General features: G+C 34.9%; 1 protein-coding gene across 3 annotated transcripts in view; it reads left to right on the forward strand.

Moving 5' to 3' along the window:
- Window positions 1–26,854, forward strand: part of EIF2A (eukaryotic translation initiation factor 2A) — a 38,351-nt gene extending 11,497 nt beyond the window's left edge. The window contains exons 3-14 of one of the 3 annotated variants that reach the window (XR_005719913.1): window positions 2,139–2,213; window positions 4,737–4,855; window positions 6,072–6,171; window positions 6,423–6,505; window positions 8,882–8,955; window positions 9,098–9,242; window positions 9,446–9,562; window positions 12,384–12,955; window positions 17,599–17,712; window positions 22,067–22,296; window positions 22,878–22,943; window positions 26,047–26,852. Coding sequence is in view for 2 of the 3 variants with exons in the window: in XM_040234791.1 (XP_040090725.1) it covers window positions 2,139–2,213; window positions 4,737–4,855; window positions 6,072–6,171; window positions 6,423–6,505; window positions 8,882–8,955; window positions 9,098–9,242; window positions 9,446–9,562; window positions 12,384–12,955; window positions 17,599–17,712; window positions 22,067–22,195; window positions 22,878–22,943; window positions 26,047–26,112 (1,660 nt within the window). In the remaining variant the exon portion in view is untranslated. Of the gene's footprint in view, window positions 1–2,138; window positions 2,218–4,736; window positions 4,856–6,071; window positions 6,172–6,422; window positions 6,506–8,881; window positions 8,956–9,097; window positions 9,243–9,445; window positions 9,563–12,383; window positions 12,956–17,598; window positions 17,713–22,066; window positions 22,297–22,877; window positions 22,944–26,046 lie in introns of all 3 variants that reach the window. The other 2 variants (XM_040234802.1, XM_040234791.1) reach the window with 2 other exon arrangements.
- Window positions 26,855–26,942: the final 88 nt, after the last annotated feature.

Consider the following 26,942-nt stretch of genomic DNA (forward strand, 5'->3'; position numbering starts at 1 on the left):
GTTGCCTCTTTAGGTTTTCTGATTCAGTAGATCTGGGGCAGGACCCCATGAATAAGAATTTTTAAGTTCCCAGTTAATGCTGATGCTTCAAGTCTAGAGACCACACTTTGCGAACAACTGATCTAGGCAAATTATCATCAAAAGATGCTGAAACTGTTAGATGAACTGTTGATAGGGAACTTTATAATCAGACTGCCATCGTCTGACTCTTTTGATGATTTTTTTATGAGATCCAGTTCTCTAGAACTTTGTTACAGAAAATATGGGCCCAAGGTCAACGGTATTAGCAACACCTTGAGTCAGTGCAGAAATATAACATCTCAGGCCCTACTCAGTTTACTGAATCAAAATCTGTAGTTTAACCAGGTCTTCAGTGATTTGTATGCACATTAATATTTGAAAAGTACCACTTTAGAAAATGAGTCTGTATTAAAGCTTTTGTGCTGCGCTTCATTGGGGTGTGCAGTCCCAAGGCAGCAGGATTTAGGGAGAAAGGGAAATGAGAAAAGGAAGTGAAAGGAAACATAGAATAGGATACACTGAGCTGACCACCAGTTCACAAAATCCAGCCGGGTTGCTTGGTCATGCAAATCTCTCCAGTGAGGTTGTATAAAACCACTGTGCCTTAGGGCAACCTATTGTTAAGAGGGTGGGTACAGAGCTGATTGCAGCCAGAGTCTCTTTTGATCTGTTTGGGCTGGATCTGAGTGCCAGTGCTTCTCTTCCTGCTACTGCAGTAGGGGTGATGGAAGCCACGCTGAAGTGTGGCCCTCATTCCTGAGTAGTCTGAGACAGCCAGTGGTGGTAAGGAGATGAGGTGGCCACGTCTCTTCCCTGAATGGCCAGCGCCTGGGAGCAGGAAGGATTTGCTGGATCTGAGGAGGCACATGATGTATCCAGTACAATCTCAGCATCACTAAGAGTAGAACAAGGAGACATTGCATGTCTCTTGGTGAGCTGCAATAGGAACAGTGTAGTATTTACCTTCTATGAAGATTTTTTAAAACCTGCTTCTAGTCAAGCTTTTAGATCTGGGCATTATTGTGTGATTGCAGAAACACAAATGTCATCGTCAGATGAATTAATGCAAAGATAGTGCCCTGTTTAGAAGGGGTGTACTGGTGAGTTCTCAGTGTGTCGTCGTTTGACAATTCAGATATTTATTAGCTACAAAATTCTGATCTGATGTGACTACATGTATGGGCGTTACTGAACACACACACACACATATTTCTTTATCGGTCTTCATTATCTCTGGGAGATGTGCTCACAGTGGCCATCTCCATTTGAGAGATAGAGTGCTTAAAGTTTTGATCATTTGATAGAAGATTGCCAACAAGCCCAAGTTCCACAGGTTAGTTTTTGTACAGAATCCTGCATCCATATTTATTTAATGTGAATATCCTCTTCTGGTTGTTAATACTTTCTGTCTCTGCACAGGAGAAATTGATAGAAGATCTTTGTCTTTGAAATCCAGGGGCACTTGTTGGCTACTTGAGGATATTGTATCCACCATTGTTTTCTTACGCTGGTAGTTTGGGAAATTCTTTACAAAGCTGTGTTGAAATCCTTCAGCTGTCTCAGGATAAGGACTGACAGCTGGTAATTTCCACATTGTTGTTTGTTTTTAGTTGCTAAATCCTGTCCAACTCTTTCGTGACTCCATGGAATAGCCCCACCAGGCTCCTCTGTCCATGGGATTTCCCAGGCAAGGATACTGGAGTGGGTTGCCATTTCCTTCTCTAGGGGATCTTCCTGACCCAGGGGTCAGACCCAGGTCTCCTGCATTGCAGACGGATTCTTTACCACTGAACCACCTGGGAACTCCTAGTTTCCACATACACTTACTCTTTTGGGTTTTCAGACAAACTAGTTATTCACCCCAAAGGGCTCTATTTCTTACTTAAGATTGATCTGTTGGTATAAAAATCGATTTCCAGCTTACTTTACAGTGGTAGTCAATGCTACATTTTAAGAAAGAAAGTATTTTGGACAAACTAAACCATGGTAGAATTATTTTCTAAAATTTATATAAGTTCTTAGTCACTAAATTAGTAAGATTGTGGATTTTTGATTAGATTCTTTAAACAGTATTAATGTTTATTAATGTAAGATTTTTTTTTCTTGTCATTTTTCAGAGAATCTGGGAAAAATTGCAAAGCCTATACCTTTAGTAAGGATGGGACCTTGTTTGCCTGGGGCAATGGAGAAAAGTTAGTGTTTATTTATATAAGTTTTTTTTGTATATGTCATGAATATAAAACATAATTGTTTTATTTGAATAACATGTATTTGGATGTCATTTATAAACTCCATCTTTATCATCTTGGTACAGTTAGGTATTATCTCCAGTATAACATCCACAGAACATCTCCAAAGTTGTTAGTTTCTATTTATGTGTCAAACTTGTTTGAGTTCTCTAGTTTCTTAGAATTAAAAAGGAACATATGAAAAGGGGCTATTAATTTAATGCCAACAGTTTGTTTTAAGTGGTGCTCTAAGTTACTGGTTAGGGTTTCTTGAGTTCTGCATTAATACTTAGAGAGTAGTTCTCTTTGCTCCTTTATCTTAGATACTTTATATTTTTGCTGTTAAATTACTTAACAGCTGTATTTATTGCTATTAATTTTGTTGTAGATAACAGCATGTCATTAAGTTATTCAGAAGTATGTTTGGTATAGTCTATATTACATAAAATAATCTGATTATAAAATTGGTCTTACAGCAAAATAAGTATTTAGACTTCAGTGTCATAATTTCACTCAGAAAATGAATCCTTTTCCATTTTTCGTAGTCACTGTATTTTAATTAACAGAACCAGGAGAAATGCCCACATATTTGTTGCTTGATTTAAAGTTATTTTAGTGTTGTTTTGTTTAGCCAGATACAATTGCTTAGATTTTTAAAGGGGAAAAAACGATTACATGAGTTTGAAAAGTGCATTTTAAATGTTTCTTATACCATAGTAATAGATTCTCGGGTCTTTCGACTATCAGGTCAAGTTGGATTAAACACATGATTTTTAAAAGTGCTAGAAAGATTGTGTTGAGTTAGTTGATTCACTTTTACAACTATAAGTAGCTGGCAGGATTCACTTTCATAATTAAAAATGTTCATTAGTATTTTTTTGTAAGTTACTAAATACAATCAACAAACTACTATCAAATTATTAAGAATGTAATTATATTGGGTCTTATTCACAATGTTAACAGTCTTAGTCTCAAAAGAAAGGATGCACTTTCAACTTATTTCTTTAGGTGTAACCTGTTGGGTTTTATTGTTTTTAAATCCATATTTTAGTTTGTACTATTTGGGTAATAAGTTGATAGAAATTTACTATCTGATAGGATATACTATATATCTTTTCATTGCCTATTATCTTTTTGATATATCCTTTATTCTGATAACTTAGAGTTTATTGAGTAAGTTTATTTTCACTTTGGCAATTATCATTAATTATTTTATATGTCATATCTCCACTTTGCTTTCTGTTGAATTCAACTCAGTCCTTTTACTATGTCCCCACATGTTGTGTCCATTCATGTTTTTAATATATTTTTTCATACCTTGCTCTAGTATTTATTTCCTTAAGGTGCTGCAGCCACAATACATATTGTTCCTGGGGCAAGAGAAACAGATGTAGTGTATTGATTGTAGTCTTTGCTGAGTCCATGGTTAATTAAGTCAGAAGCTATAGCTGATTTTTCCTTAAATATATGTGTATAAAATATACACCTTTCATTAAACTAAGAGTAACTTCAAAGTTTATTAACAACAACAACAACAAAAACCTTCATGTAATTCTAAAATATGTAATTTACAGTAAATTGTAAAGAATCTACAGTTGTAAGCATGTGTGTCTGTGTGTTTAAGCAGTTTTTGCTTATCCTAACCCAGTATTCTCAAACTTGAACAAAATAACTTTAAGGAATTTCTGCAGTGAGAAGGACTATCTTTTTTTTTTTTTTTTTTAATCCTAAGGACTACACAAGAGCAAGTCAGGCCAAACAGGTTTCAAAGCCTTGCTCTGGCATTTATTAGTAGTATGATCTTGGGCAAATCATCAAATCATATCACTTTTTTTTTCTAACCTTCAGTTTTGCCATTTGTAAAATGGAGATGTTAATATCTATTTTATGAGATTGTTGTGAGGATTAAATGAGAAAATGTGCATAAAGTGGTTAAAACAGAATATAGTACGTAAAAAATATTCCCCAAAAATGGAAACTGCTTTTTTAATATACAGTTATTGTCATTTTTGTCTTTATCGTATCATGATAATTCTTATAGAATTCTTGGAGAATGCTTCTGAGATTTTAATAGACATCAAAACTCTCCTTGATTATTTTTTCCCCAGCTGCTGCAGTTTCCATTTACTCAAAAAATATACCTTTTGTTTTCTCTTGAATTTGATATTCCTTTGCTTGTCTGGGTTTGCACTGTGTTCACTCAAAGGCCTGTTATTTCCTTTTTGGCTAAAGGTGGTATCATCTATTGTGTCTCCCTGAAAATTCTATTTTAATTCCCAGCACCAGCCTTAAATAGGGGCCTTTTGGTAAAACATACACTTTTTAATGTTATTTATTGGATATTTTCTAGAACTAACTGAAAATTGATCTTTATGAAAAATGAACACTTTAGAGTGATCTGTATTTAAAAAGAAGTATGAATGTTTTGGATAGTGCTGACTATTGTGAAACAGTATTTCATTGCTGAAGTATTTCTTTTGAAACCAGAATAAATGTTATCAGTGTCACTAACAAGGGACTGCTGCACTCCTTTGACCTTCCAAAGGCAGTTTGCCTTGAGTTCTCGCCAAAAAACACTGTCCTGGCAACATGGCAGCCTTACACTAGTAAGTATATTCCAATTGTAAAAATATTCTGATAGGACCAATGCAATTCAGTGGGGGATAAAAGAGGAGGTTATAACCTTATAGGAAAGTAATTAATCTCTATAATACTAAGCAGTGTTTAAGAATGTTTTTAATCAACAATGAATCTTGCATTCCCCAAATATAGTATACTTTAAATGATTTCAAATTAGATTTGTCATGAGATAGAGGAAAAGAAAAAGCTCAAGGGAAAATTTATAAAGTAAATAATCACTGGATAAAGAAGATCTCAAAATTAAGAATAATAATGAACTTTAAAATAAAATGTTTTATATAAGCATAAATGAAAGAGGAAGTACAGTAGACACATCATCTAAGAAATGTGCATGGTATGACAGAGTAGGAAATGGTGTGCCATTTTCTGGCACAATTAAAGATCTAATATACTTTATATGAGCATTTTATGTAACTGCTTTGTAGATGAGTAATAAAATATTGGGCACTGGTATAGAGCTTACTTTAAAAAGCATTTTGTAATAATGTGGATATTGTTGAATAAATATATGTTCAGTTCAGTTCAGTTGCTCAGTCGTGTCCGACTCTTTGTGACCCCGTGAACCGCAGCACTCCAGGCCTCCCTGTCCATCATCACCAACTCCCGGAGTTCACTCATACTCACGTCCATCGAGTCGGTGATGCCATCCAGCCATCTCATCCTCTGTCGTCCACTTCTGCCCCCAATCCCTCCCAGCATCAATTAGTAGTTCATTATTTGATTATAAACCTTCTGAGTTTGTTCTTCCAAGAGGCATGGACTGTAATGAATCTTAGTTTTCCAAGTAAGTAAAAGAGAATTGGAGAATCAGTTGAGAACTATGAGTGGTTTTATGTAACTTTTTTTCATGAGTGTGACTTATAGACACAGCTTTCATAATAAGACAGTTTAATCTGTTTAGCAGCAAACCACATCAGACTTAACAAACAAGAAATCTCCTAAGTATTTTTAAAAACTGTAGTAATTGACTCATTTCAGAAATACTGAACTTCTCAAACAGCTGTCATATCGTCATGGCTTTAGGAATGGGTGATTAAATCTGTAATTTACGTTAGAGGGGAAAGTTGATTTAAAGCATCTCTTACCTGATCTTTATAATCTTTTTGAAATTTTTTCTAAGAATGAAATCTTTTTACTGGTGTTAGGACACAGTTACTGCAAAAAAATTTATTTTTATGGCAGCTTCTAAAGATGATACAGCTGGGATACCCAATCTGCAACTTTATGATGTGAAAACTGGAACATGTTTGAAGTCCTTCATTCAGAAAAAAATGCAAAATTGGTAAATAAGTGCTTTAAAATATTAGTTATTTTTAAATATTTTAAATATCTTTTTTGTATATTGTTTGTTTTTCTGGTATAATATAGAATATAACTTGTCAGATCATAATCTAGATCTTTAAGGATTTTGTACATGGAAATGTAATAGAGTAAGATCTTGATCTTTCTTTGTTTATAAGTATTCTTCCTTAAATGGTAAACAATATCATAAACTTTAACATGCTATAGTTATATTCTTGCTCTTCATTGTAGGTGTCCTTCCTGGTCAGAAGATGAAACGCTTTGTGCCCGAAATGTTAACAATGAAGTTCACTTTTTTGAAAACAACAACTTTAGTATGGAAAGATTTATGAAATAATTTTATTATTTACTATAAATATGTATAGTTTTTATTGCCATATATGGCATCATATGGTTCTCCTAAATACTGTTTTTATATTAACAGTTGCTGTTACAGGAATTCATTTGAGTAACTAAAGTCTAAATGCTAGTAAAATGTTATAACACAAAGATACTATGTTATAATAAATTTTTACCATCTAATTACTACTAAATGAATATATTTGAATAGCTCTTACTGAGTTTAGTTGCGGTTGAAATTCTGTGATACGAATTTTTAAACTATTGTGTAGAATTTCAAACACAAAAGTAGACACCTAGTCCCAGTAATCATAAGCCTGTTGCCAGTCATTCTTCATCCAGGCATCTGTTCACCTACCATCTCTTTTACTCTGCTTAAGCAAATTGTAAACATCATATAACTTTACCTGTAAATATTTCAGTAAGGTAGTCATAATACTGTTATCACAGATTATAAAATAATCTGGTCAGTTTCACATTTCTAATAATTGCAAATATAAGTTTTTTAAAACTCAAGATCTAGATAATGTCTTTCATATTACAGTTGATATATATATATGTTTCTTTAAATATAGATTTCCTCTCTATTCTTTTTTTCCCCTTGCAGTTTATTATTTTAGAAACAAGGTTACTTGTATTATATATCTTCCCATAATTTAAGTTTTGCTCTTGTATCCTGTTCTGTAATTTACCATATTCATCTATTTCCTATAAATAACTATTTGAATCTAGAGTTGGTCAGTTTCAAGTTCTTTTTGGGAGATATGAGGGCAAGACTACATCATCATAAGGCAGTATTTTTTTTATCAAGCACCTAATGTCTCATTGTCTTTAATTTTGTATAGTTAATTGGCATTAATATTCAGTGCCTTGATCCATTATTTCATGAGTGGTTAGAAATTGCTAATATTAAAGTTTCCCTCCTTCTCATCTCATTTGTTAGTTTATACTACCACTAGAAAGAGAATTCCCCTTTCTACTATTTGATTATCTAGTGGTACTTTTTATATCGGAAAGGCAAGATAAATATTCTTTTCCTTTATCACTTTTAACAAAATGAATTCTTTCACTAGCAACTAGATACCTTAGGCAAGTTAGCCTCCCCCCAACCTAATAAACATATACGATTAATCCATTTTAAAAATTATTCTTATTAATGCTTAAATTGTCCTGTCATTGGTCTTTAATGACTTCTTTGCTGTATGGTAGGACAAGTCATTCTAGGGTTATCTTGTTTATTTCTTGCTATATACCTATAATCAGCCAGTTCTCTAGTACACTCTGCTCTCTTTTAGTGGAAAATGGTATTTAGAGACTGCAGTCTGGGTGTTGAGGGTTCTCTTTGCTACTGTGTTGATTGATCATTGTTTCTACTCCTTTTTTTCTTCTTTCTTCTCTTTCATCTGTATTGTTTTTTATTAACACTGAGAATCTGGTTCTCTGGGCTACCAGGGGTGATAGTTTGAGAATAGTATATCCATAGAACCAGATATTTTCAATTTAAAATGGGTTTATCAGGACATAACCATGTTGTAAGTTGAGAAAGTAAAATGGGAATAAGAAACTGTTCACATGTACCAGAGATGGTGTGCAGGCTGATTTTGATAACATCCACACAGTCATTTAGCTTTTGACTAAATTTCCTGCTTTTGAGACTTAATCTGCTCCTGCTGATTTGGAGTTAGCTTGCTTATTTATCTTCCTTGCCACTTCATGAGCATGCTGAAAGGAGGGGGCTGCCAGTTTAACAGCTGGATAGGCTACTTTTGAACAGCTGTTAATCTCTATATTTGAACAAAGGAAGAGTAACAGCTCTTGATCCCACTGACCATGAGAGCAGTAGTGTTGATAATGTGGTTTCTTACTGCCTGGCACAGAGCAATCATTCAACAAATACCCAGCCATTGTTATTGTTACTATTGTTGTGATTATCATTGTTATGGATCTGTGTATCATGTTAGTTATGAAATTTTCATCTCCACATTCTATAGTAGCAAGCTAGAGTCATCTTTCCCATCAGATGGGCTCTAAGACAACATTAGTTCAGAGGTTCAAGGGAAGAGAACTGATACCTATTTAATACCTACTTTGTGCCTGGCACTGTGTACTAGGAATTAAGTATGTGATTCTCTTACTTGGCGAAGGTCACAGTTAGTAGTGACTGAGTAGGAATTCAAGCATAGGTCTGTCTCGCTCTCACCCCATGCTTTTTCTACTGTGTAGCTCTGCCTTGCCTACATGAGACTACATTTTGTGTATAGTTACATTAATCTTTTATGATGTATTCAGAATTTGACACATATCTATTAGCTTTTGCTCATTAACCTAACACCATTTACTTTTTTTTTTAGACACAATTGCAAATAAATTGCATTTGAAAAAAATCAATGATTTTGTGTTATCACCTGGACCCCAACCGTACAAGGTAATTGCTAATGTTTTTGTTTGTTCATGTGAAATGGTATGAGATTAAGCCTTTTCCTAGTTTTTGGTGACTTTAAAGACATGTCCATCTTGGTTTATATGCTTCAAAATATTAAGTATTTATTTATGTCTGTGTATCTTAGGTGGCTGTCTATGTTCCAGGAAGTAAGGGTGCACCTTCATTTGTTAGATTATATCAGTACCCCAACTTTGATGAACCTCATGCAGCTTTAGCCAATAAAAGTTTCTTTAAGGCTGATAAGGTCACAATGCTATGGAATAAAAAAGGTATGATAAATATCTTTTTATCTCCCATTTTGTTTGTCGGGCATTAATTTAGACTTATATTCCTGTGTGTATAGAAAAAGGAAAAATTACCAGTGCTTATTTATTGAAAATTTACATATGGTCTGTTATACTTTTTAATGCTTTTCTTATCAACATTAGGTTAATTTATGTTTTAAACCTAATTAAAGTTTTTATCCTTTTAGCTACTGCTGTGTTGGTAATAGCTAGTACAGATGTTGACAAGACAGGAGCTTCCTACTATGGGGAACAGACGCTGCACTACATTGCAACAAATGGAGAAAGTGCTGTGGTCCAATTACGTGAGTGTTCCAGTAGTCTTCCTTTGGTAGAATCGATGATAGTCAAAAATACTGTGCCATAAAAATGTTATCATCTAAGTTTTTTTTCTTTTTTTTTTTTAGTTGTGTCAGGTCTTAGCTGCAGCACACAGACTCTCTAATAGTGGCTCGCAGGCTCAGTAGTTGGGCACATGGGCTTAGTTGCTCCACAGCATGTGTGATCTTAGTTCCTTGACCAGGGATTGAACCCCCTTTCCCTGCATTGCAAGGCAAATTCTTAACCACCAGACCACCAGAGAAGTCCACATCTAAGTTGTTGATCAAGTGATAGAACTCAAATATTTTAACAACCTTTAAGATAAAATTTATCTTCATTAAGGAATTTAACTCATCCCCAAACATACTCTATTTTGATAGAATCCAATTAGTTAATTTAGTTTTGCTGTAAGTTGAGTAGGGAACTTGCTGAGTGAGGTAATTCTACTGTATTCGCTCTTTGGGAGCTTATTTAACTCACTATGACAGCAAGTTGATCTAGTGGGTTTAGCATTGTCTTCAGAACTGAAGAGTGTTAACCACTTCATACTTTGTTTCAAGGAGTTAAAGTAACTTAATAGTTTTAAAATTCCTGCAACTCAGTAATCTTTTTCATTTTGAATTGAACATGTAAGGGTAAGGTAAACTTTCTTTTAAAAAAGTATGTATTCCCATTGAAATCAGGAACCAAACAAGGATGACTCTCCCCCATGTACTTTCTACTATTATTGAACATTCTGAAAGACCTAGTCAGTGTTCCTGATCAAAAGAATAAGTATACAGTTTTGAAAGGTGAAAAGCAAATCACTTCAGCTCATACAGTTGTCACAGTATAAACAGCATCCTCTTATAAAACATAATGGAAGGAAAGATTCCATATATGGCAACAAAAAAAATAAGAAATATATAGGGCTGATGGGAAGAAAACTAAAACTAATGAAGGGCAAACTAACCTTTTGTAAGAATTTTACAAAGATGTCATTTCTTTCCAAACTAATCTAAAAATTAAATTAGAATGCCAGTGGATTTTCTTTTTTTACAACTAGATAAGCTCATTCCAAAGTTGATATCAAAAAGTAAACATGCAAGAATGGTTTGAAACTTTTTAAAAAAAGAATAAGGAAAGAGGGGTTCTGATACTATTAAGATGTAAAACAATTGTAACGAAGATAGTTTGGTTCATGTTATGCATAGGCAGATAAATCACTGGAAAACAACAGGATTCAGAAATAGATCCATACTTCTGTAGCCATTGACTTAAGTCAGCGTTTGAATCATGGGTAAAAATACCGCTCTTTTAATATATGGTTTGGGGACAGTTGGCTATTTGTAACAAAAAGGTTTTGCTACTGCTTGTTTACCAAAATAAGTTCTGTCTGGGCCAAAAAAGTATGTCTAAAACTACAAAACTAGAAGAAAATGCGGGAGAATTTTCTGCTAATCTTAAAAGTAGAATAAGACTTTCTAAACACGACAGAAGTCATATGGGGAAAGTGGTAAGTCTGAGTATATGAAATTATAGATTTCTACATTGGAGGAAGAAAAGAGTCCATAAATTAAGCAAAACAAACAATAAATTAGGGAAAAATATTTTTAGAAAAGGGATGAGTATGAGAGAAGATGAATTTTGATAGTATATTAAGTATAACAAAGACCAATAATAGGAAAGAAAAATAGATATAAGACAGTAAAAAATAGTCCACAGGACTATTACAGGACACTAAAAAAAGAAATAAGATTATGTATAAGTGTATTAAAAGGTGCTTAGCTTATAATAAAGGAAAATGAGACGCAGTTTTCCACTTAGTAGGTTGGCAAAGATAAAAATATGAAACAGTGAGTGAGAGTGAGGGAAAAGTCTTTGCTATCAAAAATTATTGGTAGTGTAAATTGGTGCAACTTCTTTAAAGGGTATTTCAGTGTACATTATCAAGTAAATTTATATGTCCTTTGACCAGGCAGTTTCTCTCTTACAGGTGTTATTTGTGTACATTTACACAAATGGAAAGTAAATACAGGGTTTGTAATGGAACACAGTGCAGCTGAATGAGGCAAAGCTCAATGTGCTTTTATGGAAAAATTTCCAATACAGAAGTATTAAATGAAACAAGAAAGGTTTAAAACTTTTTTTTGTGTGTGTGCATTTATGTATTTAAGAGAGAGATGCTTAATTTCAACAAAAATATTCTGAAATAATATGCAGGAAATATAGAGGATTGGTTGAGTTTGTATCATTGTTGTTTAGTCTCTAAGTTGTGTCTGACTCTTTTGCGACCCCACGGGCTGTAGCATGCTAGGCTCCTGTGTCAATGGGATTTTCTAGGCAAGTATACTGGAGTGGGTTGCCGTTTCCTTCTCCAGGGGCTCTTTCTGACCCAGGGATGGAACCCACATCTCCTGAATTGGCAGGCGAGTTCTTTACCACTGAACCACCAGAGAGGCTTATTTTTAAGGCATGTCTTTTTATGTAGTTTGTGTTTTTATTGCTATATACATGTATTTCCTCTCTCAAGGAAAACTAGCAATAGTTTAATAATAATAATAGCTGATGCTTCTGTGAGTCCAAATTGCCAAAATGTTTAAAAGAAATAGAGATTTATTAGGGGTTCTTAAATAAATTTATAGTTCTACATTAATTTCCACAATATGTCATGTAAAAAATCTTAATTTTATCACACTGTGAAAGTTTTGGATTTTTCTTATTTGACTTGTTTACGAGTATTATATGATTATAACTTGTGCTACTAAATATTATATTCCTGTATATAATTCTTTATCACTAACAGATATTATCTTCTTTTTCCAGCAAAAAACGGCCCCATCTACGATGTGGTTTGGAATTCTAGTTCTACTGAGTTTTGTGCCGTGTATGGTTTCATGCCTGCTAAAGCGACAGTTTTCAACCTGAAGTGCGATCCTGTGTTTGACTTTGGAACTGGCCCTCGTAATGCGGCCTACTACAGCCCTCATGGACATATATTAGTACTAGCTGGATTTGGGAATCTGAGGGGACAAATGGAAGTGTGGGATGTTAAAAAGTACAAACTTATCTCTAAACCAGTGGCCTCTGATTCTACATATTTTGCTTGGTGCCCAGATGGTGAGCATATTTTAACAGCCACGTGTGCTCCACGGTTACGTGTTAATAATGGGTACAAGATTTGGCATTATACGGGTTCTGTCTTGCACAAGTATGATGTACCATCAAATGCAGAATTATGGCAGGTTTCTTGGCAGCCATTCTTAGATGGAATCTTTCCAGAAAAAGCAATAACTTACCAAGTAGTTCCAAGTGATGTGCCTGGTGAAGAACCTAAAGTTGCAACAGCTTATAGACCTCCAGCTTTAAGAAATAAACCGGTCACCAATTCCAAACTGGTAAGTAGAGTTTTACTACTTTGGTAGGAAAAGGTTTTTCAATGCAGAGTTCCCTAGATCTTTTCTTTTTTTAAATTTATTTATTAATTTTTATTGGAGTATAATGCTTTACAATGTTGTGTGTGTTTTTGCTGTTCAGCAAAGTGAATCAGCTATATGTATGTATATATTCCCTCTTTTTTAGGCTTCCTTCCCATTTAGGTCACCGCAGAGCACTGAGTAGAGTTCCCTGTGCTATACAGTAGGTTCTCATTTGTTATCTATTTAATACATAGTCTCAGGAGTGTATATGTCAAACCCAATCTCCCAATTCATCCCTCCCCTTCTTCCCCCGCTGGTATCCATACATCCATTCTTTATGCCCTAGATCTTTTTCTCATGCACGTTTTTGTGTTACTTGGTATCTGATTAGAAGATATAAACTCTAGGGTAGAAATTGTGGAGGACCTGCTGCTGAAGATGGTGAAAGGTTGTTAACTTGGCAAAGTAATTAATGTAAAATCTTGGGAAAGATGAGTGGGTGTGACTTAACTGGCTGTAGAGTGTGGGCTCAAATTCAAATGCCTGTCAAGCTAAGCTGGTAGTGTGAGACAGTGGTGAGTGGTAGGGAGGGTGAAAGAGAGAGAACATTCCCTCTTTAAATGCCATAGCAACTGCACAACAGTAGCCTTTTGTTTCCACAAGAGATTTTTAGGCCCAGTTTGCCAAAATGTTTGATTTTTCAAGACAAAACAAGTCTGGATGCTTGTATGAAATGCCATAATTTTTTTAAGACACCACTGATCAAACAAAACATACTTGTCCTTGGACCATTAGATCCTTAACCTCTGATGCAAAATTGTGGTTCGAGTATTGGTCAGATTCTAATCTACTATAAAATGTTTCAGAGCTCAGGAGAGAGCATTTATTAATAACATGAGTTTCTGGGATGATGTTGAGGAATAAAGTTACTCTAAGAATGAACAACAAAATTACTGGTATTAATAGAAAGGTACTTTACAGGTGGCTCAGTGGTAGAGAATCTGCCTGCCAATGCAGGAGACACAGGTTCAATCTCTGAGTCAGGAAGATCCCCTGGAGGAAGAAATGGCAACCTACAGCAGTATTTTTGCCTGGGAAATTCCATGGACAGAGGAGCCTGGCAGGTTGCAGTCTGTAGGGTCAAAAAGAGCTGGACATGACTTAGCGACTGACCACAAGCCCAAGACCATACGTTAGGTGTGCTGTCCTAATATACACCTAATGTATGGGCTTGGGCTTGCTGTCAGTCGCTAAGTCGTGTCCAACCATATAGTCATGAAATGATTAGGCAATCAGGGAAGTAGATACTTTTTCAAAGGATAAATATTTCTGTGCTTCCCTTATGCTACTTATGTGCTGTGCTGTGCTGTGCTGTGCTGTGCTTAGTATTTAAACATTTTTGTTGCATTGTTATTTAGTAAAAATATATAACAAATTAAGCCCTATTTACTATTTTTGTCTTTAGATTTTTTTAAAAGGATATATTAGTCTTAAAATTTGTTCTCTCTCAATTGAAATTTTTCTTACACAAGATTAAAAGAAAGAAGTGACCTCAACCCATCCTGCTTTCTGAATCTGTGCAAGTTAGCACAAGAGAAAGAAATTCTGAATTATTAATAGTATATATTTTTGTTCTCTGACTCATTTGTTTTGGTCAGTGGAGGGAAAAAATTTAAAATAGAAAGAATATACTCTGAAAATAGTGGGAAAAAACTAAGAGCTTCTTAAAACCAAACTTTTTTTGACAATTAAGATTTCCACTAAATTTTTGCTTTTATATATAACCTGGGGATTATGTGACCCTGTCACATCATTTTAGTTGAAGGAGCTACATTCCTATGAATGAGAAATTTTTGTATGTATTTAATTCCAGAAAAGAGCTAAATGGCAAAGAAAATATTGTCAAGAAATTACTAGAAACAAAGATAGCCTGGTTGATAATTTCACAAAGAAAGAGGGTTACATAGAAGAAGGAGGAAAAAATGTGTTTGGATTCTTCCCCCTGAAGAAAAAAGGTTACTTTTTTTTATAAGTAAAAAGTTTATATATTAATTAAAGAAGTATTTCTTGGCTTTCAGAAAAGCTTCACTTTTATACAGTGTGTTCATCAAAACGATGTTAGAGTTAATGTTACTGAAGAAACAAGTTTTATTAGTAAGAATGAAATTGCTGAGTATGGATAGTTTAAAGGCAGCATTCAGATTATAGCAAAGTTGAGCATACACATACTAAAGCCAGAAAAGCTTGTGATTCATAGTAACTGTATGGATTTTTTTCATCTAAAATGAAAGTCTGTCAATGGCTACATGATGCTTATAAAGTGGAAGAGACTTCATCCTTTCTTATTGCATCTTTCTTAATTGCTTTGTCTGTTTTTGAAGTTCTCATGAGTGGAAACTTTTCAACTAAAGTAAGATACTATATAGAAGAGCTCACAATTGAAAGAATTTTGATGTATAACACAAATGTTCAGTAAATATTAGTATATCTTTAACTATCATTATGAGCAGTGGATATAAAAAAAGTGAAAGGCTTGCTGTGCAAATTTGTCTCTTCTACAAATATGGATTCTCATATATTCAGTTGCTTCAAGTAAGTGTATGCTCACACATAGAACCTTGATGCTTTCTACAGTTAGTGCAGCTGCTAAGATAAAAATCACCTTATGATTTTTTGCTATTACTCGATATCTTAAATGTTTGATCCCTGCCCATTTGATAATGGCACTTGTTAAGTACAATGCAGATGACACCACCCTTATGACAGAAAGTGAAGAGGAAGTAAAAAGCCTCTTGATGAAAGTGAAAGAGGAGAGTGAAAAAGTTGGCTTAAAGCTCAACATTCAGAAAATGAAGATCATGGCATCTGGTCCCATAACTTCATGGCAGATAGATGGGGAAAGACATCTAGTAGTCAGACTTTATCTTTTTGGGCTCCAGAATCACTATAGATGGTGACTGCAGCCATGAAATTAAAAGACGCTTACTCCTTAGAAGAAAAGTTATGACCAACCTAGATAGCATATTCAAAAGCAGAGACATTACTTTGCCAACAAAGGTCCGTTTAGTCAAGGCTATGGTTTTTCCAGTGGTCATGTATGGATGTGAGAGTTGGACTGTAAAGAAAGCTGAGTGGTGAAGAATTGATGCTTTTGAATTGTGGTGTTGGAGAAGACTCTTGAGAGTCCCTTGGACTGCAAGGAGATCCAACCAGTCTGTTCTAAGGGAGATCAACCCTGGGATTTCTTTGGAAGGAATAATGCTAAAGCTGAAACTCCAGTACTTTGGCCACCTCATGGGAAGAGTTGACTCATTGGAAAAGACTGATGCAGGGAGGGATTGGAGGCAGGAGAAGGGGACGACAGAGGATGAGATGATTGGATGGCATCACGGACTCGATGGACGTGAGTTTGAGTGAACTCGGAGATGGTGATGAACAGGGAGGCCTGGTGTGCTGCGATTCATGGGGTCACAAAGAGTTGGACACGACTGAGCGACTGAACTGAACTGGACTGAAGTACAATATAGCTCTGAGATCTAGTACTCAAAAAACTTCATGGAGATCTGGTCCTTTTGATGTGCTGAGTATGGATAGTTTAAGAGACAGCATTCAGATTATAGCAAAGTTGAGAGAAATCAATAAGTAGATGAATCTGATAAGAAGTTGAGTACTGTTATTTATACTACATGTTGCCTGAAATTACTCTGGTGTTAACTTTTTCCCAGCTTCATTGGAATATAATTTGCCTATAAAATTGTAGGAAATTTAGAGGGTACATCATGGTGATTTGATATACATTGAAAAGGTTTCCTCTCACCTGGGGATTAACACATCCATCACTTTATTTATTTATTTTTTTTTGGAGAACATTTGAATTCTGCTCTCAAGGAATTTGAGCTGTACAGTTATGCAATACAGTGTTATCAAGTATAGTCATCATGTTTTACATTAAATCCTTCTTGATCCTACATGTAATTCACCCTCTTATTGAATGTAGTTAATAATTATAGAAATACCTGATGATGAAAATGATTGCTTGTTTTCATTGTATAGTCTGACAAGTTGCTTAGTTTTTTAAAGACTTCATTATGTTAGCTGGATTTATAATTATGTAATTTATTTACCCCTTCCTGTTCGATTTTGTTTTCTTACTGTCGGTTTTTTTTCCATTTATCTTCTAATCTCTCACTTTGCAAGTAAATATCTATCAATTGACTATTTGTGCAAAGGAAATAATTGAGGCAACTGGATTTCTTTTGGCAGTAGTCAGATCCAAAAGGACCGCAGAAGAAGCTATTGTTAGTATCTAATTTTATAAAAATCATGTGTCAGTGGTAGTACTAAGAAAAATGCCATTGTTTAAACAAAGATAAAGTGAATTTTGCTGGCTCTTATAAAATTGAAAGATATCGTATATAAACGAATAGGAAGATCCTTATTAAGTCCATCCTGACCATCGAAGTAAACCTGCCACAAGAGTTTTGAAATATTCTTTGTCAGTGAACTTAAGATAAATTTGATAAAATAAATTTGTCATGTACTAGCAAAATTGTATAATTTGTTGTATACGTTTTTAAAAACATGGACTCCATTTCAAAATCATTTATTTGTATTTTCCATAGCATGAAGAAGAACCACCTCAGAATATGAAACCACAACCAGGAAATGAGAAGCCATTATCAAAAACAGCCCTTAAAAATCAAAGGAAGCATGAGGCTAAGAAAGCTGCAAAGCAGGTACTTGGGACACTTATCTTTTCAAACCCAAACAGACCAAACCAGTTAAATTAGCTCTATACCTTAAAGTTTAAAGAACTGTAGTCCTAAAAATTTGATTGTTTGATTATAAAATGTAGTTGGAGTTAGACATAAATAGCCAAAATGTCTCTTTTGTGTTTACCTATGAATTTCTCAGTAGTCCTGTATGTGTAACGTGGGACTGAGGGAACTGGGACTGACCTTAAGACCTGAAACCCTAGTGGGATTATGTAGTGTGTTACTTTCAACAGACTGTTTGGAGGAGCCTGGGTGAAGTGGTATAGTTTGCTTTCTTAAACCATGTATTTAGGAGAGACCAGAAATTACATGATTATAAAGCCATTTTGTCACTCAGTAGATTGCTACAGGAAATTGTTCAACTAGAAATCTAAATACCAGAAGTATCCAAACAGTAGAATTGTTATAAAATAATTTCTTTATATACTTCGTAGTTGAAAAACAACAATTGACAAGTAAATAGTGATGGCTTGTGGCTTATGGTGGTAGTGAGACCAGCTGGGCTAGAAATATGTGGTTAGTAAAGTTGTGGTAATCACATTTTTGAGGTTCAGACAATTTGGTCTTGCCTATTAATGCTTAGATTTTGACAGTTCTAGGTTACTTGGGTGTTTTGGTAGGCAGTTACTATTTTAAGGTACAGAATTTCTTTCATCTTCAGTCACTCAGTCATGTCCAACTCTTTGCGACCTCAGGGACTGGAGCCTGCTAGGCTCTTCTGTCCTTGGGATTCTCCAGGCAAAAATACTGGAGTGGTTGCCATTTCCTTCTCCAGTAGAATTTCACTGTGTAACCATATTCTGCTAAAATCTGGGCTTAAAATATTGGTGTGTTCTTTTGTAGTTGATATATTTTTATCTCCAGAAATACCTGTAAATAACCCATGCTTTGGTGATTCCAAGTAAAATAATCTAGTCCACGTATTAGACTTGTGTGAAAGCAGGACTTAGCCTCTCATCAGAGTGGGTAGGGACCTCTGCTGGTCCCAAATGTTACAGACTAGTAGCTAAGATTCCTTTTTTGTTGTTGTTGGTTTTCCAGCTAATGATTATAGGTGTAATTGACAAATAAAAATCTTAAAATGTCCAACATGATGAAATGATATAGGTATACATTGTAATCGGATTCCTGTAATCAAGTTAATTAACACATATATCACCTTACGTATTTACTTCTGAGGGATGGAACATTTAAATTCTGCTTTCTTACCAAAATTCAATCACTGTGTTCAGTATAATACAGTATTATCAACTATAGTCACCATATTATACATGATTATCCTCAAACCTTATTCATCCTATAACTGGAAGTTTGTACCCTTTTACCAGCCCCTTCCCATTTCTCCCATCCCCCATTCCCTCTAGCTCCTGACAGCCACCATTTCTACTCTCCATTTATGTGATTTTGACTTCTTTCTTTTTTAGATTCCACTTGTAAGTGATGTCATGCAGTATTTATCTGTCTTTCTCTTTCTGGCTTTTTGCACTTAGCATAATGCCCTCCAGGTTCATACATGTTATTGCAAATGGTAGGATTTCCTTTTTATTTATTTGTTTTTTTATGGCTGGATACTATTCTACTCTATATATGTTTAATGTTTATATATTACATTTTCTATATTCATTCTTTTGTTGACAGACACTTAGCTTGTTTCCATACCCTGGCTATTATAAATAATATTACGACAAACCTGGGAGTACAGATACCTCTTTGGGATAATGATTTTGTTTCCTTTGGATGTATACCCAGAAGAGAGATCGCTGGATCATATGGTAGCTCTGTTTGATTTCTTGAGGAACTGCCATCCTGTTTTTTACAATGACTGTATAAGATTCCTTCTAATTGAGATTTAAGGGTCTTCAGAAATCTTTTCAACATAGAATCCTATTTTTATGTGATATTTCTTCCTCTTTATCAAAAGATATTTTTAATATGACCATTGCTGGTACTGAGCTAAGTAAATTCCCTTTGTAATAAAATATTAGTTGTTTATTTTGTGTGTTTTTCTGATACTTGAATACATAAAATTTTGGGAAGAGAGTTGTAGACTCAGTTTTCTAATTTAGAAAAACTAGTATTAAAATAGTGACTTTCTTAATGATATCCCTGTGGCTCTTTTGAAAAAACAATGAGTGCTTTTACTGTAAAACGTAATAATTACAGAAACACTCTCCCACACCCACATGTTATTTACTAAAGATGATACTACTAACCCATCATTATGGAGTTGCTCTTTGCGTGTTTTCTCAGTGAAAGCAAAATGTTTTCTACTTTCAAGATAATTCTATCAGTATGCAAAGAATTTTTTTTTTTTTTTGAGACAACTGGTTGAAATTAGTAAAAGTTATGATTATGTGGTAGAATGAAGGTAAACAGTCTATGATAGGACCTCACCTTAACCAGACCGTCTTTCTTATGCCTGACTGTGAATTAAGGAACCAAAGAGGAGTCAGATGTATATAATCTAACCAAGTACTTTCATAAATTTATGGTGATTCTATGAACTTATTATCTTTATCAAAAATAATTGAAACAAAGAGTTTAATTTTATCATATGCATAGCCTTTCCAGAGAATGACCAGAATTTAAATACAGTAACAGACACTTTGACTTACTCTTTGTTTTTTAAACTATGGAGAAGTTGTGTCATATTTCACTTAACTTTAATAGTTTTTTATATGATATTAATCTTCCTAGAAAATTAGTATTCTCAGCTGACTACAAACAACTACATTTTATTTTTTTGGACATGCCACCCAGCTTACAGGCTCTTAGCTCTCTCACCAAAGATGGAACCCAGGCCCTCAGCTGTGAAAGTGGACTGCCAGGATATTCCCACAAACAACTAAATTGAAAAAAATGGGGGACTTCCCTGGTGATCCAGTGGCTAAGACTGTATTTCCAGTGCAAAGGACCTGAGTTCAATTGCTGGTCAGGGGACTAGATCCCACATGCCACAGCTAAAGGATTCTGCATGCTGTGGTGAAGATCAGACCCAGTACGAATTGACCCAGTACGATTTGACCCAGTACGGCCCAAAAATAAATAAAAATAAATAATTTTTTAAAGTTTTTTTTTTTTATTAGATTTCAAAAGTGAATTTTGGTAGGCAAAGTATGTCTATTTTCCTTTTATCTACTCTTCTCCTTTAATTTCTTATTATGAAAAATACCAAACTACACCATATCAGAATTTACAAGCTCCTTAAGAGTCAAAACTAAATAATTTCTTTCTGAATACTCTTAAATGCTCAGTAATGTTTTCACATAAAAGGTTAGGAATCAACATTTGTGGACTGTAGTGTACGAATTAGAACCAACATGACTCTAAAAAAGAAAAAAAAAATGCTCCAATTCTGCACTGTCTAAAAATTCTCCAGCAGACATTTTTAGATTTGGAGATCTAGAAGTGATTCCCTGTCCCATGTTCCCCTGGGATGCTTTGGGAGTTTGGAGTATTCCACCCGGAACTCTAAGAGGTTCTAGAGTTTTGCAGAGTCTGTGTATTCCATTGCGAACTCTGTAAGGAAGTAGAAGCCCTACTTAAAAAGGTTTCCATGGCACAGTGTCACTGAGCTGATTTGATCTGCTTGTAAATAAATCTCTATGGGACTTATCCTGTAGCATCATCTGTTATATGTACTTGAGTTTACATACTCATAGTTTTGGAGGATATCCCAAGAGTGAAACTTCATACACCTTAGTTAGATAAGCCCTCTCACATTTCCAAATCATCCATATAATGGCACATCCCAAAATAACCAAAAATCTAGAATGTTTATTGGCTGAAACAATAATCTCCTTGTTTACTAAGGTCATTTCATTTCCTTCCTTTGTTATTATATTACTAATTATATTTTACATTACTAACAAATATTTTTATTACATTTTGCTAATATTACTAAAATCCTTGTGTTGTTTTTTTTTTTTTTTCCCCTGCTGCATCACGTGTCTTGAGGGATCTTTAGTTACTGGACCAGGGGTTGAACCTGTGTGCCCTGCAGTAGAAGCACAGGGTCCTAAAACCACTAGGCCACCAGGGAATTCCTCAATATGCTATTGTTTTTTATTTTATTGTTATGTTACTTTAAATTACAGATCTTGCCTTTTGGATATCTCATTGTACTGAAATATTTTTTTAAGCTTCATTATAACTATTATGGTATGATATACTTGAGGCCAGCAATTCAGTTACTTTCTTTATATAGAGTGTATAAAAGATAAAATCATATTTTGTTTTCTAAAAGGCTATGTTTGTTGAAATACTTCAATGATTTCATTTTTGAAAACTTAATTCTTGAAAATATTTCCTGCAGGAAGCAAGAATTGACAAGAGTCCAGATATGGCACCTGTTCCTGCCCCACAAAGCACACCACGAAATACTATTTCTCAGTCAACTTCTGGGGACCCTGAGACAGACAAAAAAATCAAGAACCTAAAGAAGGTGGGAGGCTTCAGTGAAAAGCACATGTGTTTATTGAAAGAACACATGAGAATTATATAAAGGAAATAGTGTTTAGATGCCTAAAGACAGGCATCCGAGAGGTTTGTAGCAATCCTTGTTGTTGCTTTCTCACCAAATACTGTAACTTAGGAATGGTACTGATTTTAGTTTTATTCACAGATGTCTAAGGGATATTAGTCCTTTATTGTTGATTTTTAGAGTAATAAGAAATAATGTACATTTGAACATGTTTATACTCACTACATCATTATACCCTTGTGAGACAGGTAGGACAGATATTCATCCCATTTTTAAAGATGAAGAAAGAAGAACAAAAGGAAGTTTATTGACTTGTCAAATGCAGTCACTGTGTGATGGTGGCCTTGGAGGTAAAATCAGGTTTCTAGAGCACTTCCCAGGCTACATTACGAAGTTTCTCTTAAAGCTAAAGACATGGTCCAGGTATCATGAGGTACTGAAATAAATGGTGAAATTAGACATATATTTACATACATGTACATATATATACATAGATGTACATGAATAGTAATATTAAAATTTTGAAAAATACCAAATTTCATGTTCTTAATGTATACAATTTTATGTTTAATTTTGAAAGTAGATTGTGCATTCTGAAATTGCTTTTTCTTTCTTCCTTTTGCCTCCTGTTTGGTGTTTACAGAAACTGAAAGCAATTGAACAGCTGAAAGAACAAGCAGCAGCTGGAAAACGGCTAGAAAAAAATCAGGTCTTTTCTGCATTTTTCATTTGGGCTCATAGTTACTACCACCCTTCCCCTTTTTATTACAAGCAACTATTTAATCAGATTAAAGAGTATATAGATTTTAAAACTTATTTTGAAATACCCAAGGATAGGGGAAAACGTGGATCATGGTGAATGAGGGAGTCCCTGTTGCCTGTGAGACATACTAATGCTGTAGCTGCTGGCTTCTTATGTGAGACAAATAGAAGATTCTCTTCTTTTCTGTATCTCAGGTCACACTGTCCTGTTTCCCCTTTTCCTTCCTCCTGTCCTCCACATTTTGAAGCGCAAGTATAGAATGGAAGATTTATTAGACTTAGAGAATGCAGTAAGACAGCTCTGTTTTTTGTCTCCTTGATTCATCAATTCAGTTGTTCAGTCGTGTCCAACTCTTTATGACCCCATGGACTGCAGCACACCAGACTTCTCTGTCCATCACCAACTCCTAGAGCTTGCTCAAACTCATGTCCATTGAGTCAGTGATGCTATCCAACCATCTCATCTTCTCTTGTCCCCTTCTCCTGCCTTCAGTCTTTCCCAGCATCAGGGTCTTTCAAATGAGTCAGTTCTTCACATCAGATGGCCAAAGTATTGGAGCTTCAAGTTCAGCATGTCCTTCCAGTCAATATTCAGGACTGATTTCATTTAGGATTGGCTGGTTTGATCTCCTTGCAGTCCAAGGGACTCTCAAGAGTCTTCTTCAACACCACAGTTAAAAAGCATCAATTCTGCAGCGCTCAGCTTTCTTGACAGTCCAACTGTCACATCCACACGTGACTACTGGAAAAACCATAGCTTTGACAAGGACCTTTGTTGGCAATGTCTCTGCTTTTTAATATGCTAAGTTGGTCATAGCTTTTCTTCCATGGAGCAAGCATCTTTTAATTTCAGCTGCAGTCACCATCTGCAGTGATTTTAGAGCCCCCAAAAATAAAATCTCTCACTGTTTCCATTATTTTCCTATCTATTTGCCATGAAGTGATGGGACTGGATGCCATGATCTTCGTCTTTTGAATGTTGAGTTTTAAGCCAACTTTTTCACTTTCCTCTTTCACTTTCATCAAGAGGCTCTTTAGCTTCTCTTCACTTTCTGCCATAAGGGTGGTGTCATCTGCATATCTGAGGTTACTGATATTTCTCCTGGCACTCCTGATTCCAGCTTGTGCTTCATCCAGTCTGGCATTTTGCATGATGTACTCTGCATAGAAGTTAAATAAGCAGGGTTACAATATACAGCCTTAATGTATTCCTTTCCAAATTTGGAACCAGTCTGTTGTTCCATGTTGGGTTCCAACTGTTGCTTCTTGACCTTCATACAACTTTCTCAGGAGGCAGGTCAGGTGGTCTGGTGTTCTCATCTCCTTCAGAATTTTCCACAGTTTGTTGTGATCCATACAGTCAAAAGCTTTAGCATAGTCAATGAAGCAGCAGTAGATTTTTTCCTGGAATTCTCCTGTTTTTTCTATGATCCAATGGATGCTGGAAGTTTGATCTCTGGTTCCTCAGCCTTTTCTAAATCCGGCTTGAACGTCTGGAAGTTCACAGTTCACGTACTGCTTGGAGAATTTTGAGCATGACTTTACTAGCATGTGAGATGAGTGCAATTGTGCGGTAGTTTGAGCATTCTTTGGTGTTGCCCTTCTTTGTGATTGGAGTGAAAGCTGACCTTTTCCAGTCCTGTGGCCACTGCTGAGTTTTCCAAATTTGCTGGCATATCAATTGTAGTACATTCACAGCATCATCTTTTAGGATTTGAAATAGCTCAAGTGGAATTCCATCACCTCCACAAGCTTTTTTCATGTGATGCCTCCTAAGGCCCACTTGACTTCACATTCCAGGATGTCTGCCTCTAGGTGAGTGATTATCTGGGTCATGAAGATCTTTTTTGCATAGTTCTGCTGTGTATTCTTGCCACCTCTTCTTAATATCTTCTGCTTTTAGGTCCATACCGTTTCTGTCCTTTATTGTGCCCATCTTTGCCTGAAAAGTTTCCTTGGTATCTCTAATTTTCTTGAAGAGATCTCTAGTCTTTCCCATTCTGTTGTTTTCCTCTATTTCTTTTCATTGAGCACTGAGGAGGACTTTCTTTTGTCTCCTTGCTAGTCTTTGGGATTCTGCATTAAGATGGATGTTATCTTTCCTTTTCTCCTTTGCCTTTAGCTTCTCTTCTTTTTCAGCTATTTGTATGGCCTCATTAGACAACCATTTTGCCTGTTTACATTTCTTTTTCTTGGGGATGGCCTTGATCACCACCTCCTATACAATGTCACAAATCTCTGTCCATAGTTCTTCAGGCACTCTATCAGATCTAATCCCTTGAATCTGTCACTTCCACTGTATAATTGTAAAGGATTTGATTTAGGTCATAGCCAAATGGTCTAGTGGTTTTCCCTACTTTTCTTCAATTTAAGTCTGAATTTGGTAATAAGGAGTTCATGATCTGAGCCACAGTCAGCTCCCAGTCTTGTTTTTGCTGACTGTAGATAGCTTCTCCATCTTCAGCTGCAAAGAACAGAATCAGTCTGATTTCGGTATTGACCATCTGGTGATGTCCATGTGTAGAGTCTTCTCTTGTATTGTTGGAAGAGGGTGTTTGCTATGACCAGTGCGTTCTCTTGGCAAAACTCTATTAGCCTTTGCCCTGCTTCATTCTGTACTCCAAGGCCAAAGTTGCCTGTTACTCCAGGTATCTCTTAACTTCCTGCTTTTGCATTCCAGTCCCCCATGATGAAAGAGACATCTTTTTTTGGTGTTAGTTCTAAAACGTCTTATAGGTTATCATAGAAACTGTTCCAGCTTCTTTGGCATTAATGGTTGGAGCATAGACTTGGGTTATTGAATGGTTTGCCTTGGAAATGAACAGAGATCATTCTGTCATTTTTGAGATTGCCCCCAAGTACTTGATTCATATCAAACAACAAATTAGACCTTGTTTCTAATCTGTGTTTTTTAAATCTGTGGTTACCAAAAAATCTGGTAAAGTCTCAGGTATACTCTTTCTCTAAATTTTTTCTCTTTTGCTATGTGGCTATTGATCTAATAATTATGTCATTTCCTGGTTAATAACTATTGTTTTAAACTTTTCTAGTTGGAGAAAATTCAGAAAGAGAAAGCCCTTCTTCAAGAGCTGGAAGATTTGGAACTGGGAATTTAAAGATTCATAGAAAGCAAGCTGGTTACCAGAAATCACTGCAAACGTATTTTCTGTTAAACCCATCAGTGTACATAGAAATATCCATGTGCCCACATTTAACATTCACTTATAATTTTGACCATTTAACTAAGATTCTACATATCTATACAAGTACTTACTATGTCTGTTAAATTGATTTTTACATCCTGCATCCTGTATCATGTCAACATATGATATAGAAAGAAGACATATGATTTTCTGTCTAGCTAAGCTTGACAGATTGAATGACTAATGTCATTGTTTTTTAGTAGGAGACAGAATTTACCATATCAATGAATAAAAAGATTTTAATTTTAATCATTGTCGACTCTGTTTTATGTTCTTCAGTTAACAAGTTCTTTATTAATTTACAAAGACAAGTTTGGGAAATTTTTCCTTTGAATATATAACATAACTAGCTTGATCCTAAAAGATTATATGGTTGAACATTAAAGAAAAGCCTTAAAATCAGTTTGTACTAAATATATTAAATTGTTTATATTATTGGTAGTATTTGAAGTAAAGTTTTTCTGACTAGTTTTAAAGTATGAACTTTAAAAAAAGAAAATAATAAGACATTTTGATATTTCAGATAATAAACCTGGCCATTTAATGACAAGGTAATATTTTCTAAATGTGAACTATGATTATTTTGCTGTAGTTGTCTTGATTGTTGTGGTTGTTCACTTATATGATGAATAAAAGATGTACTGGTAACCCAAGACATTCAGCTATCAAAACTGATTTATATTTGGTTTTGGAGTCTGTTACAGCTACTTTTTTAAAATCTGATTTACATTTGAAGTTATTAT

The sequence above is a fragment of the Oryx dammah genome, unplaced genomic scaffold, assembly GCF_014754425.2.
Source record: "Oryx dammah isolate SB20612 unplaced genomic scaffold, SCBI_Odam_1.1 HiC_scaffold_2, whole genome shotgun sequence".
Lineage (NCBI taxonomy): Eukaryota > Metazoa > Chordata > Mammalia > Artiodactyla > Bovidae > Oryx > Oryx dammah.